The sequence below is a fragment of the Scardinius erythrophthalmus genome (genome assembly GCF_964197995.2).
Source record: "Scardinius erythrophthalmus genome assembly, chromosome: 19".
Lineage (NCBI taxonomy): Eukaryota > Metazoa > Chordata > Actinopteri > Cypriniformes > Leuciscidae > Scardinius > Scardinius erythrophthalmus.
In genome coordinates, this window is record NC_138239.1 from 4,161,340 (window position 1) to 4,184,013 (window position 22,674).

The following is a 22,674-nucleotide window of genomic DNA, read 5'->3' on the forward strand; positions in this document are numbered from 1 at the left end:
CATGTCATCTGATTTTCACGTATATCCATTTGGTGTCAAAGCTGTCAATCACGCCGCGTATCTCCCGCCCAGTGGAGGCATCGCGCGGTCTAAGCGTCTCTGGAAGCTCAGCATTGGATAGCCGAATAACTCTGTGAGGTAAAGTATCAGCAAACGTTTGTTTTGACAACTGTTTAAGTTTATTATATATTCGCAATATATTTACAACTGTTATTTACCGGTAAATAGACGAAGTAGGCTAATTGTCACTGTTTATTGTGGAGATGTAAACGCATGGGCCTGTTAACTCAAGCAATACTTTTAAGGTAGTCTAATATTTTTCTGACTAATAAATTACTGACACAGTAAAGGGTAGATTTAAATAAACAATAACGAATTTTAAATAAAGAAAAACAAAATTTAAATGAAAAAACTAAATTTAAAAAAAGAACAAATTAAATTTAAATAAAGAAAAATGACATTTAAAGAAAGAAAAAAACGAAAATTAAATAAAGAAAAAAACTAAATTTAAATAAAGAAAAACGAAATTTAAATAAAGAAAAACGAAATTAAGTTAAATTAAAAACGAGATTAATTTAGACTGATAACGGGTAAAAAGGCTAATAGCCTACATGTTGGGTCCGTGTACTTTTTCGTTCATTCATTATTCTATTTCGGAATGAAAGATGAAATGTAAAAAAAAAGGGTGCAGCTTGTTTTTTTTTTTTTTTTAAAGAAAAATCTTTGTTATGATTTTAGTATCATAATGATTAATAAATGCAAGCACAATTATCCGTGAACTTGATTTGAAGCCTTTCAACTTGTGTGTGCAAAATTCAGAATTAAATGAATGTGCAGCAATTTGTACAAATAGAGTCTGTAGGTCTACTATATTGTTGAAAGTATGAAAAGTGAACAGCACGAGTAATAGGATTCACAATTTGAGACGGATCAGACATGATTTTGACCACTTCATTAAGTCTGGTTTTGTAGAAAGCCTTTCTTTAAAGTGAATTTCGTTTTGTATAAATTGTATCTTAATTTTAATAAATTGCCTGGAGTGGATTTAATAAATAAGAGGCAAATATATAGCAGACAATATAATCATGGAGGCGCCCGTGCGGTCACTTGCATTGCACGTTAACTGGAGCTCATCTCATCCTAACTTAACGAAACTCAGTGTATGCCTCACACAGACATGAGAAAGACATCAAATACACAAAGCTTGAAAAGTCTTTTAACTAAATAATTCAAAACGAAAAGAAAAAGGCTACTCTCTGATTATGTATGATTATATGATCATATAGCCTAGCCTATTTTGTGAATTGTTCATTCCCGGTTGGCACACATTTTGCCTTTACAAAAGTGCCGCTCTAGGCAATTGCCTAGTTCACCTATATGGACGCGCCGGCCCTGGGGTCAGCAATGAGTGTATTGATTCATTGTCCCTTCATAGTTTGCAAGAGACATTTAATAAACTGAGCGTATTTAATAAACTGAGACGTAGGCCATTTAATAAACTGAGCGTAGCCTATTCATCTGTCAATATGAAACGCGACTTGGCCATTCTAATTAATGATTGGAAGAACGCGTATCGACCACCGTTACTGTAAAATATGCACGTATGTCCATTTAAACTCGATTTTGGTCAAATGTCGATTATATCATTACACTGGCAAGAATATGGTTACATTTAAAGATGCCGTAACAAGTATGACAACGCTACGTTCAACTGATTTTGAAATTAGCTGTTTTTTTCACTTCCTGAAAAGTAACCGTTTTGGACATACGTGAGTTTCATCGGGCAGCGACGATATGTGTTTGGAGCATGCCTGTGATGCCTTACAATGCTGTCTGGGTTGGCAGCTTAGGTTGTAGGTTTGGAACAGAGCCTATTATGTTTGCGTTTTTGTATGATTTTCTCTTTATTTAGTTACTTCCTCCCTTCCCAGCATTCCACAACTAATTTTTGCGCGCGCACACACAAACACACTCACACACACACACACACACACACACACACACACACACACACACACACACACACACACACACACACACACACACACACACACACACACACACACACACACACACACACATACTGCTTGCATATAAATCACTGTCATCCTAAGCTCGTCTAAAGCCAGGGTTTTATCATTTCTCAGTTAATTGCTCTGTGTGAAGCTAATTAATTGCATGGAATTTTTATCAGAGTGTAGATTTATAATTTTTCTAATATTTAACTTCCCCACATAATTGTTAAGTGTAGCTATTAGCTCTATAAATAGAATTATGGTTCACATGAAATTATTTGGTAAGCCTATAGTCATTACAATATATTGCTTGTTCTGTTCAAGAAAAACAAACACAGAATTCAGTGCCGAAATGATATTGTTAATGACTTGCCCATAATTAAAAGTGTAATACAGATAATAATACAGTAGTACTTTGAAATATGCCATGGTACTGAAAAATTTTCATATTCATGTATCATGATATTTACATGCTTAAAGAATACCATTTAATTACCATGTTACATGTCCAAAAAAGCATGGCATTACCATGCCACCATATCCTAAAAACATGGAAATATTATAGAGCTTTTATTTTTAACGGTGTGAAAAGCAGTGGAAGCATGTTTATGACACTTGTAAAATGTTTTCAGATAAACGTGGTGCTGGCAGCATACAGCAATGGCAACTTTTAGACCGCATCCTTCAGCAAATCGTTCTACAAGATGAGAAGGGAGAAAATCCAGATGTTTCACCCCTGGACAATTTCAACGTTAGGAACATCATTAGAATGTAAGTGCTCAATTCAGAACGCTTTCAATTCAAAACACATTGTGCACATGGTTTTAACCATCCAGATAGCACATATTATGCTCTTTAATAATCCTGATCATGAAAAGTTAATCATAACTTTGAGTTCACTTGTGTGGTGTAATATTTTTGAGGCCAGGAAGCTCGATAAGGTAATTGATCCTCTCTAGATCTTTTGAATGTCAGTGTTCTCCCTGCTGTATCTCACTGCCCACTGTAGGGATACTGAAATGTTTTGTGCTCAATGAACCAAAGCTATATTTTGTCACACTGCTGCGATCTGATAGTGTTAACTTGCTGGAAGATGATTCACAATGCTATTAATGCATCATGAAACTGTAAACCAAAATGGAAGTTGGTAACAAACAACTTTAAACCATTGGGAAATTTTAAAGGAAGACTACAGTAATCAACCCTGGTAAATCTGTCATTAATGTTTGCAATATGTATGTGAATTTCCAGCCATCTGCTTACCACAAGTGTCCAACAGTTCTCTGGACAAAAAAAAAAAAGTATTTTCTCTTTGAAACATTTATTACCTAAGTTGTGCTCTCGCCATCTTTCACCCAACTTTCCACACATTTTACTATCACAGGACAAGCATTCTTTGCTCCTTTCTTTTCATCTTTGCTCCTTAATACCTGGTCCTCAAATTTGCTAGTTGTCAAGTTGACTATTTCCACCAGTGCGCCAGAAGAGGTTAAAGGTGACATTGGAAAGAGTAAGAATAAGAAAACCTTGGCTAATGTTTGCCATACTACTAGCAAACATAATTTTATCTTCTCATGCTCATCCATAATGTGGAACTCTTGGCCTATTATATTTCTTTAACCAGTTTAGGAACAAGTTGTCCAAAAGAAAAGCTAAAATAATGAAAGTTTCAATTTCCAGTGTTGGCTTGTAGCTAACAATTTATGGTTATAACCCAACAATGTCAGTCTGCCTACAAAAGAATCAAAATTGTTTTTTGAGGTCAAAACCTTTTTAAATAAGTAAAGTGCAATAAATCAGTTATATGTTGCCGGCTTGTGTGGAAACTGCAACTTTATCATCTTTTTCTAATTTCATGTTAGTCATGTATATCTTTCATTCCCTTTGTCAAGTACTGGCAGTACATGTGTATCTGTTTCACTTCTCTCCTTCTGTAGCTATGGAAAGCAGCGCATGTCAAGGTGTCACTTTAGATTTCTTTACTAAATCCTGATCCTCACATAAATCTCCAACAGTATCCACTTACAATAAGATTCACAACCAGACTAAACTAATACCTTTTGTGTGTGTGTATATATATATATATATATATATATATATATATATATATATATATATATATATATATATAATGTTTTATCCAATGTTTTGTTAAAGAAATCTTCCCCAACTGTTCGTCATTGCTTTGGTTTAACAGTGGCTCCTTTGGTTTAAAGACCCCGTGAAATGGTTTGACGAACAGTTTTCTTTGGTGTGTTGCCATCTGTGTTACAACCAAACTACAAACCACATAGCAAAACCATACTTGACAGTTTGTACCATGGATGCAACCAGTGAAGACAACTTCAAAATTAATCAATTCTAACCACTTGCTTCGTAACCAGTTGATGTTTTGGAAAGGAAACTGACGAACCATAATTTGGCACTTCCTATTACTATTGAAAGAAGGTGGTATATGTAATTAAGGGTGTGGGGACATTCTCATTCTTGAGAGTATTTTAATGGGAAAAATATTATATACACAGAAGATTAATCCGTCTGTTTGATCTGCTAAAACTTTATGACTACACTCATTAAAGCTAGAAGACATTTATTAAACACAGAAAACTCCAATTTTGCTCTCATGGGGTCTTTAATATTGGCTTCCACTTTTGCTAACACTGCTGATAAATAACAATAAGCAGTTAAAACAGATAAATGATTGAGGTAAGTGTGGGCTAAATGAATTTTATAACCCTATGCATTTGAGTGCAACATAATGACACTTGTTGTTGTTTTTTCCGTCTACAGGCTTGTCAATGAGAATGAAGTCAAACAGTGGCGAGACCAAGCAGAAAAGTTCAGAAAAGGTATCAGTGCAACACTGACTTGCATAGCTGAGCCTGAGTTAACTTATGTAACGATAATGCATGTCTGTTTTTTAGAGCATGTAGAGCTGGTGGCTCGGCTGGAGAGGAAAGAAAGGGAGTGTGAAACCAAGACACAAGAGAAGGAGGATATGATGAAGACACTCAACAAGATGAAGGACAAACTGCAGAAGGAAGGAGTGGAGTTGCGCTCTGCCAGGGAGCAAGTATTAGACCTGTCCTCCCGCATTAGCGACATTTCAGTGAGTTCACCATCTGTTACTTCCTTCTAGTGTGTCGTATGCATTTGTAAGTATAGCCGTTGCACATTAACATTAGAACTTCCATGTTGATGTTGCTTCTTACGTTGTTTAGTTAGAGATGCTTGAGAAGTTGGTTAAGCATGAGTTAGGTGTGATGGTTTATACTTTCCAGCAAATTTGTCTAACATTTTATTCAAATGATTTGATTATCTTTTAGAGTGACGTTCCTTTTCCTGCTCCTCCTCTGCTCCCTGGGAGTCCAATTGCTCCGCCTCCACCACCTATGATGATGGGTGGCTTCCCTCCTCCTCCTCCTCCACCTATTGCTTTCTCCTGCCCCCCACCACCACCTCCTCCACCTCCTCCAGGGGGTCCTCCACCCCCGCCCGGAGCCCCGCCAATCTTATCTGGGATTCTGCCTCCACCTGGACCTCCTTCCATTAGTTCCACAACCAGTCTGCAGACAAAGAGCATCCCCCAACCTTCACAACCACTCAAATCCTTTAACTGGTCCAAACTGGGAGAGGTGAGTCAGTCATGAAGCATTTGATTGTTTTGGTACTTGCACTATTACCATTCCTCATACTTAGGGTTAATGATGCATAATAGGGGTGTAAACGGTACACAGAACTCACGGTTTGGTACGTACTTCGGTTTTGGGGTCACGGATCAATATGAGTTTGGTAAACAGTAAAAATCAACAAATCCCCAATGCTAGGTTTCTTTTCATTTATTTTGAACAGACAGCAGTGCAGATTACAGTTCGTTCCACCTAAAGGCATTTAGTCCCCCCTGAGGTAGTTGGTACTGTACACCTTTAGTGTATTAATTAAATAGGTTATACTTTTTGTAGGGTTGATAAAAAACAAAAGGTATTTGGTCACAATCAGCTACAAAACTGAAAAGCATCTCTTGTGTTATAAAAGTACAAAATAAATTGAATAATGAAAAATAAAACTTGTGCAGAGAGTTCATTAACATGCGGTGACAATGGCGGATGCAGTTCAATATTACTCTTTTTCAAGAAAATCACAGAAACATGAGCAAGAAGGAGAAAAAGAGACATCTAGCAAGTGAACTGCGCCTTCCCTTTTCCAGGACACACATATTTCATCACTGGACTGTAGTGAGACTTCAACGACACAAATCCGCACAATGCCGAAAGATTGTGTCTCATTATAACATCGGAAACAACTTCAAATACTTCATCATCTATGGCATAAATTTTGGTCATGCAGATAAGAGTAAGACATCCTTCGAAACTGTAGGGTCTATTTTTATGTGTGTACACTCACAATAAAAACAAAACATTGTGCTCTGTAAAATAAAGAAAACAAACAGGATGCCGTCCTGGTTTTCTATCCGTGAAGTTTGTGGAGCTTCTAACAAGCTCTTGCGTGGGTTAGCAAACAGCATTGCATTAGTGTGTGCGCCCACTTCTGGATTGGAGTGTGGATCACCTCAGACCAACTGTATTCATCGTCTGACTGTATGCACTGAACCGTGACGGTTCGGGACGAATACATATACCCTTACACCCCTAATACAAAATATTTTAAACTTTATTTAAAATAACTTAAATTATCTGAGACTAACGCTCCTTTGCTGATTATCTTCCTATGTTTGCAGAACAAGATCACTGGTACCATCTGGTATGAGATTGATGACAGAAGGCCCTTTAAGGTTCTTGACCTGAAGGACATTGAGAAGATGTTTTCAGCTTATCAGAGGCAGCAAGTATGCAAGAGTTGCATCTCATATTTATGGAATGATCTTCCGGAATGACAGCTTTTTGGAACCTCAGGCTTTACAGCAGTTGTTCTTTGCTGGATGGCATGTAATAGATGCCTTAGTGCTTTAAGCATGAAGTAGCGTTTTAGTGCATTTAGAGCAAAAATGCTGCAGATATGCTCTCAGGCCGAATATCAACTAAATCAAAGAGTGATTTGAAACACGATAATCATGATTTCTTCAATGTTTTGATGTTTTGTGAGCGATTCTGAGGCCTGTGAGAATGTTTGCTGTAGTCAGCTCTGGCTGATTCTTCTGCTGCTTGAGTTGTTAACTTCTGCATGTGTTCCCGATGTTTTTGTTCTTTCTCTGTTGCTGTACCTCTGCCTGGCCAGGAGCTGCTCACTAACCAATCCTTCAAGCAGGTGAGTGGTTGCTCTGATTAAACCTACTTTACTGCCAGAACCTTTAGCCCAGCACACTGCGCACCTTTGCTGTTTACACCTGGTATTAAGATGCGTTTTGGTCAATCGGATCACAAGTGAATGACGCTAAATACATGTGTAAACAGGGTTTAAAATAGTTTGAGCTTGTCCATTTTCGACCACTTCCAGAGGTAGTCAAAAACGCATTCGACCGGATTGCTTTCGTAGTGTAAATGCTCATGTGGTTGAATGTGTTCGAACAGCCGCAAAAAAGTCCGTCTACTGACCTAATGCGTGAACATTATGGGAAGCGTGCTAGCCAGACGGGATATAAACTTTGTCAGCTGAAGACCAAAGTTTGGTTTTAAAAACATACCAAGCACAATGTTCTCTCACCATTCCTGATTTCTAACACACACTCACAGTGTTCAGCTGGTCTTGCGGCTGTCAGAGCAGAAACGAAAGCTGATTCTCTCTGTATGTTTTTTCGTTGTCTCCTTTCACGTTCATATGTAAATTGAGTCCTTTAGATTTAAAGATTTGAAAAAGCCCATACATTTACCCACCCATAGACCCTCCCCTTGAAGAAATCAGAACAGAAGTGGTTGAAAGTGGACAAAAAAGACGGATTAAAACACACTCTGTGTCTCCCTCGTCTACTTGTGATTCGATCGACCAAAACGTATCTTAAAGGAATACTTCACCGATTAGCATTACGCTTTGTATCAGTAGAAACCCGGTAGTATTTTCGAATGACCGTGCTTCCCTCCCTCATGTCCCCCTGAGACGAGAGATTTCTGTATTTTTTTGTCTGGAAAAAAACCCTCAGATGACGCAAAAATCGTCATTTAGCTCATCAGAGCTTTTGTCCAGAGGCGAGAGACTCCAGCCAGTAGGAGGAGCTCGTCCCGCATGTCTTCAACCCGCCCATAGGGGGATCTCACGATAAAACGGCGTCTTTTCAGTTGCGAGTCAACTAGTAGCCTAGCTGTATCATTTCTCCCGACACTGCCCTCTGTAACCGGTAGGCGTGGCTTGGGAGTGTCCTCGTAGGGCAGCGAAGCAAGTGCATTCTGGGAGTTGTTGTCTTTCATCCACATGAGCCAAAAATACATTTTCTTTTCTAGAAGGCACCAACTTCTAAAGTAATTTCTACTACATAAATGACCCAATTTAAATACACATTCATCTTATCAGCGGTGAAATATCCCTTTAATACCAGGTGTAAAAAGAGCTCATCGCATTACATGTATCTTTTACATCTATCTTGGCCACTGTCGCCAGATGAAATCTGTATTAATATGACAGTTGGTTGAAAACTCGTAATTAAATTCTTAAAGGAATAGGGACTTTGACGGCCTCTGATCACTGTATAATTTGGATGTATGGAAATAAGCATGAACATTCTTCTGAAGTTTGGAACAACATGAGGTCAGAAAATGAATTTTTGATCGAGCTTTTCCTTTAAGTCTTTCAGAGATCTTGCAATAGTAAAATCGTTCTTCTTGAACGCCTAGAGTGAATAATTGGTGCATAATTATGAGAATCAGCTAAACTACTATGATAGCACAGTGTAATTGGCTCAATGACTGTAATTAGCACAATAAGCTAATTATTGAACATTATTACACAGATGTCAAAACTGTAGATGAGGCATGTTTTGGGCAGAAATGACCTTCCACCTAGCCTGCATTCTTCATGTAACTGCTTAGAGAGAATTGTGTGTTAGAAGTGTGCTTTCTTTGGACCACTGTGGAGTTACATGACCCGTGTAACCTCATCGAACATTCACAGCACAGGAAACGGTCTGGACCTATAAATAGATGTAAATGTTCTCGCTGAAACAGCCAAGCTTCTTTCAAGCATCTGTGGTTCTTCAGCTGCATGATCATTTCTGCCACACTGTTCTGAATACTGGCCTTTTGAGAGACAAATGGAAAGTTATGCATATATATTGTATAAAGTTTTGAAAGACCAAAAATATAATTGTTTATTAAAAACAGCATTGTCTTGCTTGAAGTTTTGTTTTTAATCGTTGATATCTGTTTATTACATTTTTCAATCAAGAATTATTTGATATATTTCATTATTATAAAGAGGATCCAAACAGCCATGATGATTGTGGGTTTTCTCCTCTTCTGCAGAAAGAGACGGGATCAATGGATGACCTTTATCTAAGCTCACGCAAAGTCAAAGAGCTGTCAGTCATCGACGGCCGGAGGGCCCAGAACTGTGTCATCCTGCTTTCCAAGTACGTACTTGTCTCTGATTTAGCACGGTTAGCATTTTGTTAATGGCTAACAGATGCAATGCTTATTACACTCTGAAAAGTAATTCAGAGGATGTATTGGCTGCAAGTTGAAGAATTTCTAGGTCTAGTTTCACAGACAGGGTTTAGATTAAGCCAGGATTAGGCTTTAGTTCAATTTGGACATTTATGTAGCTTTTATAAACGTACCTTAGAAAAAAACATTAGCGCAATATTGAATCTTGATACAAAACAATGGCACTGGCATTTAAAGATATGCAAGTACAAGATGCTTTAAGTTAAAACGGCTCAAACATGCATTTTAGTCTGTGACTAGATTTAAGCCTTGTCTGAGAAACCGTGAGACTACAATACAAATTGTTTGAGCAACTTAATTTTTTAGATTAATCAACTTAAAATTTTAACTTTGAATTCAAAAATTCAACTTTGTGTTTGTTACCAATTATTAAGTTCTTTTAACTCAATAGTTTGTTAGTTGAACATAATTTAATTTGAAGTTGTCATAACTTAAAAAAAGATGCAAATAGTAAAAAAAATGGTTGAGCCAACACATTATTTGTATGTTGTTTGAATGCTGTTGAGATGTTACTTTATAGTAGGAGATGGTGTGCTGATATGTTCTGTGACCCATTGCATAAAATGTTTAGACTAGTCTTACTAGTCGTTTTTGATAAAACTGGTCATAACTTATTTTAGTTGCATAAAAAAAAATAGATTTTTCTAAGACAGATTGCCACTTGGCTAACTGATAGTTGATCAGACTAGTTCTTAAATTCATTATAAAATCAAAATTGACAATTCTTAATGGAATACTGGATTAGTGTTTATTATAAATGATTTATTCGTGAACAAAGGTTTTCTTTTTCAATGAACGTACCCTCATAATCTTACTTCAAAGAAAAGGTTAATTAATGAAGCCAAATCCAGGAGTTGATTTTAAAAAATGAAAGATTATTGACTGAACATTTAACTTTTTTCAGCAAAGACTTTCAGAGCTTTTCTTTGAGCTTAAAGAAAAAAACAAATGTGAGTTTTGAATTGTGCCAGTGCAATGGAGAAACAAGCTTGCTAATGCAATTCATAATGACGTAATGAGGCCAGGAATATATTGATCGTGTTCTGTGATGTGGACTGATTTTTATTGATTACAACTAAGGGGAGAGAAGATTGATAGTACATTGATTGTTAGGCCATACCTAACCTTTTATGTCACAGCATAGGATGATTTGACATACTGTTGGTGTTTTTACTTTCTTATGTTAAATATTAACAATTTACAGAATTAAGAAAGCCCTTTCTGTTCATACAGGTTAAAAATGAGCAATGAAGAGATAAAAAGAGCCATTCTAGAGATGGATGAGAGGGAAGAGCTGGCTAAAGACATGTTAGAACAGGTGAGTGCTTTGTTGGATTTGTCATTAAGAAAAATCGTTTTTGATTAGTACATTTAATGCTTGTGAGTAAACACTCTGTATGTGTAAATGTATTGTACATTCACAGCTGCTGAAGTTTATTCCTGAGAAAAGTGATATTGATCTTCTGGAGGAACACAAACATGAGCTTGAGCGAATGGCCCGGGCCGACCGCTTCCTGTTTGAGATGAGCAGGTACTGCTAAATGATTGAAGCTTAGATGATAAATGAGCACAATGGTTTTACAAAAAAAAGTGATTTTTAGTGATTTTAGAATAATACAAATGTAAGTTCTTTATCAGAAGATTTATTATTGAATTGCATAAATGACAAAGCAGGCAACAACCCAAGTTTATCAGTGATTTTTAGTTGATTTTGTGATTTATTTATTTTTTTTAGTGATTTTTTTTTCCAGCATATTTTACCTCCAAAAAAACAGGCCACTACAAAAATCTGTAATGTCTAGAATTCCCCAAATTCTCTGTTCAATCTCACATCACATCATACCATGGGAGATCCGTAATTTATCAGAAAATCTATGCAACATGCAAATCCAGAAAAAAATGAATAAGGCCACACACACATACTTTACGCAAGTACATGAATGCAGCCATGATTGAACAGCATGTGTACTTGTATAAACGACATTGACATTTTGCAAAGCAACAACCTGCAAAGTCGTATATGTTTCCTACATAAGTTAAGGTAACTTGGACTTACATACATACAGCAAAAACAAGTGATAGAAGCATTGCTTATGCACATGTAAAATAATGCGATCATCAAACATTAATATATGGAGCTTTCTTTAAATGGTAAGGAAAGAGTTAAGAACCTCACCCCATCCCCATATCTCCTTACTGTAATGTGGACACAAATCTAAGTCTCATTACCGTATTGCCAAAACACAAGCTATATTATACAATAATAATAATAATAATAATAGATTTTATTTATAACACAATTTTAATTCCGAAGAATCTCAAAGTGCTACACAGGAGAACGACAGTAACTACAAAATAATAAAAACGATCAGCACATAAAAGCCTTTCTGAATAAAAAAATAATAATATGATTATTTATCATTGTATTGCATTATTTTTAAACTTGATCTTTAATGTAATACAATTAAATGCCATTGATGATAATGGGAATTCAAAATTTTTTTGTTTCCATTTTGGGATGAAATGTGACCCTGTATGGGATTCACCCGAGTGGCTGAAGCTGAATGATTTTGACTATTTTCTCTCCACCAGAATCGACCACTATCAACAGAGGCTCCAGTCTCTTTTCTTCAAAAAGAAGTTTGCCGAGCGTCTAGCGGAGACAAAGCCCAAGGTTGAAGGTTGGTAGGTTTAGTTGTGATGCTACTGGAGGTGTTTCTTTGCACATTAACGCAGACTCACATTCAACGGATAGAGGCCAGAAACTGTCCTGCAAATATGGGAGAAGTGAATATGAGAGCATGAGTCAGGTCTGGTGTGTTTGTGAGTGTGTGGCTCTTCTACTTGAATTTATCTCCAGTTCAAATAAAGAGCACTGTTTCCACGGAGGCTGTTTTGGAAAGCTGGCACATGTTGAGAGGGGAGAGTCGTTCTCATAAATACTGCTTTTTTTCTTCAAAGAGTTTCAAGCTTTTCATGAAAGAGTCGTGGCGTGCATGTGCTTACAAAGTACTTTGGATGAACATAAGCCAGCCCAAATTCTGGTTCAAGACCTCTCTCTTTTAGCTATCCTTAAAGGGACATTTCACCCCAAAACAAATATATTGTCCTCATTTAACCACCATCACGTCATTCCCTGTGGAACACAGGAGATGTTTTGAAAAATGTTCACGGATTCCATATTGTGATTGACAGCCATAAAATGAACGAAATTTAAATTGAATTGATATTTACTGAAAAGATCACTTGACATATTGATTATCCTCAAATTTATCAGTACACACACTCACCTCTGATATTGACAAATAAAAACTTTGACTTATACTGATTTACACAACCTCAAAGGGAAAAGATAAAGGATGCTAAAATCCCATAGGATGACAAATGTCATGCCATGTCTACAAAACACAAGCAACAAGACTAAGTTGATAGCAGTGTCTAATTAAGCTTTATAGAGAGGAGAGTTTGGGCACCAACCACACAGACAAAACAAATCAACCACTCTGGCCCATCCTTGCACATTAAAATGTGTCAACAGGAAGGCATTTTGAATGTTTTAACATCCAGGCAAAGGAAGTCTAACTTTGGCTAAGATCCTCCGGGAAAACTTTTTTTTTTTTGTGGGAAACTGGCGGCGGGAAAATTGTGGAGAAGCATCAAAGTTGCATGCTCTTTCTTGTTCCCGCTGGAGCGACTGCTGTTATGTAGCTCTGTAATGGGAATTGTGCGGCAAAACTGGAGTTGAGACTAGTTCACACACTCACAAAAACATAGTGAGGTTAAACATCAAGTTTAGTACCAGTATTGTTCAATAATTTCACACTGGGCTGCGAATGGATTCAGTTGTGTAAACCAGAACTGAGAAAAGCAAGAGATAGAGTTCGATTTTCTTCAAAAACGTCTTTGTTGATTCATTTTGACATTACTTTGGGTTCTGATCTTATATAATGAATCGCACTGAATCTTAGATGATTCCGTCATCCAGCTCATTACTAGACCCAGACTAAACCTGCTGACTTATTCCACATTTTCTGCACTTTCTGTGGAATGGAATTACATGAGGTAAAATGAGTTGAAGGTACTACATTCTTATTGGTAGTTGAAAGCATAATCAAATTAGCCAAAATATTTCAGAAACAACATATATGTTGGGGAATGTGTACAAATTTTCTGAACGAAACGTTCCAATTATGCATGAATCTGCTGAACTTTCATGTGGGCCTGTTTATAACTTAAAGGAAAACTTAATTCACCCAAAAATGAATATTCTGTCATCATTTACTTGTCCTCATATCATTCCAAAATCGTATGGCTTATTATGTCAGTAACCAAACAGTTGATTGGCCCATTTTTTTTTTTTTTTTTTTTTTTTTTATAATATGGAAGTCAATGGGGTCCATCAACTGTAAGGTTACCCATATTCTTGTGTTCAGCAATATGTTTCAGTAATATGTAGACATCAGTTACATTTTTGATACATTTCCTCATTTCTTTTCTAGCTATTCTGTGTGCGTCACGTGAGGTGATGAGAAGCAAGCGTCTGACGCAGGTTCTGGAAGTGGTTTTGGCATTCGGGAACTTCATGAACAAAGGACAGAGGGGCAATGCATATGGTTTCAAAGTGTCCAGCCTCAACAAGATCGTGGACACAAAGTCAAGTATAGACAGGTCAGAGGTCAATGAAGAGGTTCTATTTTTAGCTTGTTCAACTTTTTCAATCAAAGCATCTTTTGGCCTTTTCACTGTTATGAATGGATTAATAACACTGGTATATTTGTTTCTTATTTCATTGCTTTAATCTTGAAATAAATCATTATTCTATTTGCATTTTCAACAGGAACATCACCATGTTGCATTACCTGATCATGATCTTTGAGAAGAATTACCCTGACGTCCTCAATATTCAACAGGACTTGTTCAGTGTACCAGAAGCTGCCAAAGTCAAGTGAGTCCCAGCTTGCATATGCACTCACTGTTATCATTATATTGTTTGTGGTGTGCTTAGGCTGTTTTGTGGATCAGTGCATGGTTCGAGTTTTTGTCTTACTGTTACTTTCCCACAGTCTGGCTGAGCTGGAGAAGGAAGTGTTCAGCATCAGGAACGGCCTGAAAGCTCTGGAGGCGGTGAGGCATCCATCATTTATTAAAAAACGTTCTCATCAGAGACACCCCTCAAACATAGCTGACATACTCTTTATTTAATATTTGACTATTAGCTACCTAATGTTTTTCTGATAGCGAAGAATCTTCTAGACATGGAAAAATATGATGCTCAAAACTAGTGGTTGACCGATATTGATTTTTTTGATTGCCGATATCTTAGAGAGCAGGGTGGCTGATATAAAGCCGAAATATTTATCATTTATATTTATTTTACTTAATATTTAATAAACTAGGAATAAATAATTTGAAAATGAAATCAATGAAAAAATATTGCCTACTGAATAAGTAGGAATTACCCAGGAGGAAAGTTTATCAGTAAAAACAAATATTCTGTTGTAAAATGTATTTAGGAGGAGCAAAAAATGAAAAAGATATATATAATAATTTTTCTGTTTACATCAGGAGTTACGATACCAGCAGAGCCAAGCGTGTGATCGGGGAGACAAGTTTGTCCCAGTGGTCAGTGACTTCATCACAGTCGCTAGCTTCAGCTTCTCTGAACTCGAGGAACTACTCAATGAAGCCAAAGATAAGGTAACATCTTCTCTTAATAATTCAGTCACAATAACCTCCAACCTTAAATGTCCAACCTAATAATGCTTTTCCTCATCTCCATTCCAAAAGAAAGGGATTCATTTTAGCCAGATACAATCGCACAAAGGAGTTCCTTGGCAGAGAGAGAGAGAGAAAACAAAAGGCCTGGATTTTCCTTCAGTGCCTAGGGCTGAAAATGTTTTCTCCAACATGAGCTCAGAGTTATTGTTGAGAGCAGAACAGGGTCTTTGAGTGGGTCACAGGAGAGGATTGTAGAGTGGAGCTTGGCGTTTTCAGGATGGGCCCAGCAGGCCTTCCCAACCCCCTTCTCCATCGTTTAGAGCCCTGCCAACCCTGTGCATGGACCGGGGCCTGATATCTTAGAAGGATGAAGGGAGTGGGAGAGAAAGAAAGAAAAAGACTGAGAGAAAAGAGAAGGCTTTGTATACTCTTCCTGGCTCGGCATGATGACTTAAACATCCCGGGGAATCCCGGCAGCCGGTCCTAAATTTCTCAGGGCTTTTTCTCCAGGGGTTTGAGGAGATTTATTTCTTTTGAAATGTGGCTTGGTCTTATCCCCACCCCCACTATGGTATGTCCCCAACTCTCAAGTACATGAAAGAGAAGCATTCTGACAGCCATTGGGAACACTTTAAAGATGTGTGCATGTGAGTGTGTTAGCAATCTATTTTGTGGTGGTGGAAAGTGTGAGTAGGGATGTGTTTTGGTCATCGGGCAGACTGACTTCCGAACTCCATTCCCCATAACTGAACCGTTGCTTTAACCCTTTCCACCATTTTTCAAGTTATTTATTTAGTAATGCCATAAAAGTTTGGAGAGACTTCATGAGAAATGGCTGACCCTGAAGCTCTATGAGCTGTGAGGACACAAAGGCCTCCCTGTGCTTTCCAGACAGATCTACCTCTTCCTGCTTCACTCCAAGGGTCAGAATTCAGTCTCCTGTAAGAAATCCTGTCCCCTGAGGTGGGTTAAAATTAACACAAACACTACGGCTGAGAACAAGGGAGGAGTATTGTCAACACTAGAATGCTGAAGATCTCTGCACTGATAACTTGTGCAGGAGTTGTTGGGACTATCACCACCTGAAGCTACCAGTTATTACTACAAGTTTCTTTCCATAGTCTGCAGATGCAGATCGACAGCTAAATGCTGTGGTGTGACTTGCCGGCTAAAGCTCAGTGGTGGGAAACCAGAATTATTGATTCAGTTTCACGATTAAGTTAAGTCGTCACATTTATTTATATATTGCTTTATACAAAACAGATTGTTTCAAAGCAGGTCTTAATGTTGTAAAATGAATAAATTATGTCACAAAGCAGTTCTAATAGAGTCATTAATTCTGCTCAGTTCTGTTGTCAATTCAGATAAAAAAAATGTCAGTTGCTAAGTTCAATGAATATGAAACAAGTTCAATTTAGCTCAAAACGGCTCTGCAGAAGGCAACAGTGTCATTATTCAGCTCTGTCCAGTTCAATTTTGATTCAATTCAGTTTAATAACAGTCAGTGTTGCAAAGTTAGTGTCATTATCCAGCTCAGTTCGGTTCAAATTTACTTATCATTCAGTGCCAGTGCAGTTAAATCAATAATACTACTATACATTAACTGTTCCCATAAAGGTTGACTCGTTTTGACTTCACATGGAGTATCACTTCTCGTAAGATAATTAGTGGCTTCATTGAGCTGAGAAGACGGAGACAAAGACCTTGGCCAGAATCACAATGAGAGAGATGACAGTTAGAACTGAGATTAATGAGTTCCCCATGGCAAATCTACTGTGGATGAAGACTTGGTATATGCTCTCTTGGCAGACAGATCTTCAAATGGCTTTTGGATCAAGGGTCTTTGACACCTTGATATGCCAAACCACACTAAAAGTGGATTGCCTTTTTGGGTATGTACATTTAGTTCTCCACAAAAGTTCAGCCACAGCATCTGTGTGCAATTCAGTTATGTAGCTCAGGCAGTAACTTATTAAGTCAAGATCGAAACAGCTTTGGAATGTTTGTTCCAAAACTTTAAGCATCCTAATGAGTGCTGTATCAGTTCTAAACAATCATTGCAAGCTTGTGGCCCAATGCAATGATTTTGTCATTTCTGGGCACTCACAGTGAACAGGATTTATCTCCCTGTCTTGGCATCCATGTATATGTTTTGATGGCAAATGTAGCTGGGATTGACAATGCATGGAATATGTAGGATGGAGGAGTATAGAGCCTATAAGATGTCTATGAGATGTCTTTGAGATGTTTAACAGATGTCTTTGAGATGTCTAAAAGATGTCCATGAGATGTCTATGAAATGTCCATGAGATGTCTTGGAGATGTCCATGATATGTCCATGATATGTCCATGAGATGTCCATGAGATGTCCATGAGATGTCCATAAGATGTCTTGGAGATGTCCATGAGATGTCCATAAGATGTCTTGGAGATGTCTTGGAGATGTCCATGAGATGTCTAGGAGATGTCTTGGAGATGTCTATGAAATGTCCATGAGATGTCCATGAGATGTCTTGGAGATGTATATGATATGTCCATGAGATGTCTAGCAGATGTTTTGGAGATGTCCGGGAGATGTCTGGGAGATGTATATGAGATGTCTAGCAGATGTCTTGGAGATGTCTGGGAGATGTATATGAGATGTCTATGAGATGTCTAGGAGATGTTTTAGAGATGTATATGAGATGTCTAGGAGATGTTTAAGAGGTGTATATAAAATGACTAAGTGATGTCTAAGAGATGTCTATGGTACAAAAGCTGTTACTGGGCAGGTACCCTTTCAAAAGTTACCAACATGTACCAGTTAGGGATTAATATGTATATGTGTACATTTTTGAAAGGGTAGCCCCAGTTTTTTTGAGAGTGTGTATTACCCAGCCGTAGCCAATAGCTACCTTCTCAAGCATGCTACACAATAAAATATCCAATTCACAGGTTGCCCCATATTTTGCATTTTTTTTCCTCTTCATTCCTTTCCACTCATTTGAGTTTCTTTGCTTTTTCTCAGCCTAAGTACACACTTATCCTCATTAGGTTTTCACTCTCCTCTCTTTCCTCTTCACTCCAGTTCTCCAAGTCTCTGAAGCATTTTGGAGAGGAGGAAGGTCGCATGCAGCCAGATGAGTTCTTTGGAATCTTTGACATCTTCCTGCAGTCGTTCAGCGAGGCCCGACACGACCTGGAGAACATGCAGCGACGCAAGGAGGAGGAAGAGAGGAGAATACGCATGGAGGCCATGGTACAATACACATTTACTGAAATAACAATACTCAAAATACACACAGAGATGTTTACAGAATCCAGAGATAAAGTTCATCTGGATAATTTAACACTAGCTAAGAGGCTCTTCTGTCTTTGCAGCCTCTAATCTTTAACAGCTGGTTTTCTTGAGCTGTAACATGCCTTTTTTATTATTTTATGTTCCTTAAGGTTTACTTATATTGTTGGTAAAGATTTTTGCACAAAAATGGGGCTTTCACCTTTAAGGCTTCTCAGTAAACGGCCACTGGATCGCTGACGTCAATGCCTAGAAAAAAGTATCAATGACTGTCCCATCCAGTACAGTTACCCTTGCTTCACCTTTCAACAGTTTCTTTGTGAACCCTACAAAACAATGTGCAGTGAAATGCTCCAATCACACACATAATCCTCTGACACAATCCAGGACGTTGTTAACTCTTTCCCCACCAATGACTGCATTTTTTGTCATTTATGAGACCATGCTTCCCAGCAATTGACGCCATGTTTTCACTGTAATATGGTAGGGGGCGCTATTACGCATCTTCTGAAAGAGTGCAGAATCTCTGGATCAAAACTAGGGGAAAAAAGCAGAAACAAATGATAAAAGCATTGCTTATGCATGTTGTAGTCTTTGAAAAAAAGCGATTGTCTCAGATTTTTGTTCAAAATGTTGCTTTTTTTAATAAAAATATCCGTATTCAAGTGTTGAGCAGAGATGCAAAAACTGTCTAAACTGGATGTGTGAAAGCCAATGTTCCAAAAAAATTGCAACCACATCCATTGACATGACCAGTGGTGCAAAGATGTAAATTGGTCTCTTGCTTCAGAGGCAGTCGTATCCAGATATACTTGCCATTGTGATGTCAAACAAGCGGCTTTTGGAACTTGGTTTAAATAAATGTTTTTTTTTTTGTTTTTTTTTTTTTTTTCATTTTAAGCTAGGATGTTTTAATGGTTCAATAATATCCTTCATGTCATGATGACACCTTAAAAAAATTGCTGCAATTAAATAACATAATATTATGCATGGCTTTTCTACAGGGTTCTTTCTCCTTTCCCCCAACTTCTCAATTTTCAGCCTCATGTGAAACAACACACAAATCCATCTAGATTATCTAATAAATCATAACTGTTAGGACATGAAAATGCACAGCTTTGTTACTTTTACCATGTACATGAAGTTTCATGCATGCACTTCAACAAACACATTTCTCACACATGCTGTATGATGGAAACCATTACATACGTGATGACAGCAGCGATGTAGTCGATAAGCCCTGGAGTGATTGGTAGCAGGACCCAGATGCAGATTTATTTGTAGTAGTCACTCATGAGACCATGAATCACCTCAGAACAGCTCTGCCATATTACAATAGCAAATTTTTCGAGATTGACCGCTATCATATGAATAGGATATCCACTGATTAGTGTTAATATGCACTATATGATGCTGATATCCTGTATGATCACAGCTATTTGACATTGTCTCTGTTCATTTATCCATCCCAGCTGAAGGACCAGCGGGAACGAGAGAGACGAGTGAAGAAAAGCACGGGCGGCAGTGTGTCAGAGGAGGTGGGAGAGTTCGATGATCTTGTGTCGGCGCTTCGCTCAGGTGAAGTCTTTGACAAGGACTCGAAACTTAAACGCAACCGCAAGCGCTCTGTCAACCAGCTGGTGGATGGAGGCGGTCGTGAAAGACCAGTCACCAAGGTGAACTATTGACCCCAGTGAATACAGTCAAAAGGAGACCAGACTTTCTATATTCACAGACTGACGGGGAACTCTCCTGAAATGTTGTACACTGCCCTATATTTTTAATTTTGCTCAGACCAGTAATAAGTGACAAGCTCAAAGATGGACAGGCTCACTGTAAAATAGTCTGGACCTATGTGAAGGATAGCCTGCGATCTCTCTCTCTCTCCTCTTGTTTCTGCTTCTCTGTCTTCCTTCCTCAAACTGACATCTTACTATTGGTTTTTGTGGCCAAATGCACAACCTGATGTCCAACAAGTTCAAGAAGAGCAGTCTGGCGCTGCGAGGTCTCACAATACAAGAAGGATCACTTGTCGAGTCCATTCTGTTCATTCTAATAACCAGCCAGGGTTATTGTCCTTTCTCAGCCGCCCGTTCCCTTGCTCTAACTTTGGGAGATTGAAAGAAAGTCCCATTTTTGGAAATCTGGTAACTCTAAACTTCGGATCCAACTGTGCTTTTTGATTTAAAGGATGCAGCTGGTGCTTATTAAACATGAAAACGGAGATAAAAAAGGAAATATTGATCAAAGCTAGATGTTGGGATTACCGCATATGAAATGTAACACTGTGGATGCAGCCTTACAGGTTGGGATACTCATTCCTCAAGTGCCTCTACACATTAACAGCATCCGAGGACCTCCTGGATGGAGATTCAGACGAGAGAACAACACTTACAGAGAGACACAGAGAATAATACAAAACCGGAAGAATTATGACATTATGAATGCAGAAATTCGAGCTCCTTTACATACATTGTGTCAAACAGTTAAAAGAGCCCATAGGATTGTCATGGCATTTATGTATTTAAATGTAGAAGCAGACCCACTCTCATATTTCATGTTTATTTGTGTTTTGCGCTTCTTTTTTTTAACGCTTCAAGGTACACCAAAGAAACACAATAATACATCTCCATCAGGTTGTTACTGGAATACTTTTGTGGCCTTGAATTGGTCATAAATGCTCTTATCTGTCCTCTACAACCGCAGCTTTTATCCAAAATGCTCTTAGGTTGCATTCTAGGAAGGAAGGGACAATGACGTTTTGTTTAAAGAAGTGGTTAGCAATGAGCAGGTACACCATGTGTCTTTTTCAGGTTAACATACTGAACCTTTGGGCCTTGATTATATTACACAGAATGATGCCTCACATATATCTAAATGTTTATTAAGAAACACTAGGTACACATACTGCTATTTTCCAGGTCAGAAAAAAAAAAGAAAAAAAAAAGTTGTCTCCTAAATCTCAGAGATTTCCAGCGAGCTCCACTGAATTTCAGACTTAGACCTTTTAACTCGAGGACAACATTATGTAACCCACTTTGGTTTTCTTGTTTATTATATATTGTGCATATTTTTTAAACATGTATATTAAGTAGCTGTAGTCAGGACAAAGGTTGCAGATGTACACAGAATGACCTTGTAGTTGGCATGATATGGCAGAGAGAAGACACCAGACGAAGGCCACTGATTTGGATACAGACACACATGTGAAGGAGTGCAAACATCTAAAGAAGGGATGTAGAGTCCACTGAGATGGTCATTATGCATTGAAAGCTTCTTTTTTTCTCAAGAGGCATCCTACTGTTTTCAGTACAGCATGCGACAGGCCTCCTGTCATCGGTCCATACGGGGTCACAGCGGGCGTTCTGTATAAGTTGATTGTGTTGATCTTTTAAGAGACGGTTAAATATGGACACAAATGGTGCTAATTTTCCATTTTTGTGGGTACAGCTCTGCGCCCCCTGACCCTGCTTAAGAAACAAGATGGGTGTCTGTATGAGAGAATGTCCATATTTCGTTGAGCCAGTGGGATAATTTATTAACAGTCCACAAAAACACAAGTTTCAACGCTAAGCTTGCAAGTGCCATTACAAAGGGCCAGTGCTGTCATTCTCTCTTTTCTCACTTGCATCAGCTCATTATGTGTACTTATTTAGATTTAATAGTTGAAAGGTGTATATTTATGTATATTTTGTCAATGGTGTACCTATATACCAAACTGCAGTCCCATCTGTTTTAGGTCACATGTTTCGTGACTAATGACTTGATCACTTATTACGAGTCCGTATGATTTGTACAACAGTTGTGTGCTTAAAATCGTTTTGGTTTGAGTTGAAAAGAGCACAGAGGGTTGTCTAGGACATTTAGAAAAAGACAATTATTGCCTATTTAAATCTGAACGTTTCAGTTAGCTTAACTGTAATTAGTTTGATTGCACTTCTTAAGGGTTCCCCATGGAGATCTTACGGCAAAGTCCTAAAGCTTGAGCCGATTCATTTGAGATCACGCACAATTAGGAATGTGGGTTTGCACAATTTACTGTTCAGGGCGCACC

General features: G+C 37.9%; 1 protein-coding gene across 4 annotated transcripts in view; it reads left to right on the forward strand.

Annotated features, from left to right (window-relative positions):
- The window catches only part of daam2 (dishevelled associated activator of morphogenesis 2), an 85,860-nt gene extending 64,314 nt beyond the window's left edge, over positions 1–21,546 (forward strand). For 2 of the 4 annotated variants that reach the window (XM_081393817.1, XM_081393816.1), the window contains exons 11-26: positions 2,648–2,786; positions 4,806–4,864; positions 4,940–5,124; positions 5,342–5,650; positions 6,754–6,861; positions 7,251–7,280; positions 9,425–9,531; positions 10,859–10,943; positions 11,050–11,156; positions 12,218–12,306; positions 14,125–14,293; positions 14,463–14,570; positions 14,689–14,749; positions 15,191–15,322; positions 18,411–18,581; positions 20,093–21,546. In XM_081393817.1, the coding sequence (XP_081249943.1) occupies positions 2,648–2,786; positions 4,806–4,864; positions 4,940–5,124; positions 5,342–5,650; positions 6,754–6,861; positions 7,251–7,280; positions 9,425–9,531; positions 10,859–10,943; positions 11,050–11,156; positions 12,218–12,306; positions 14,125–14,293; positions 14,463–14,570; positions 14,689–14,749; positions 15,191–15,322; positions 18,411–18,581; positions 20,093–20,308 (2,075 nt within the window). In that variant the 3' untranslated portion in view covers positions 20,309–21,546. The remainder of the gene's footprint in view (positions 1–2,647; positions 2,787–4,805; positions 4,865–4,939; positions 5,125–5,341; positions 5,651–6,753; positions 6,862–7,250; positions 7,281–9,424; positions 9,532–10,858; positions 10,944–11,049; positions 11,157–12,217; positions 12,307–14,124; positions 14,294–14,462; positions 14,571–14,688; positions 14,750–15,190; positions 15,323–18,410; positions 18,582–20,092) is intronic. The other 2 variants (XM_081393819.1, XM_081393818.1) reach the window with 1 other exon arrangement.
- The last annotated feature ends 1,128 nt before the right edge of the window (positions 21,547–22,674 follow it).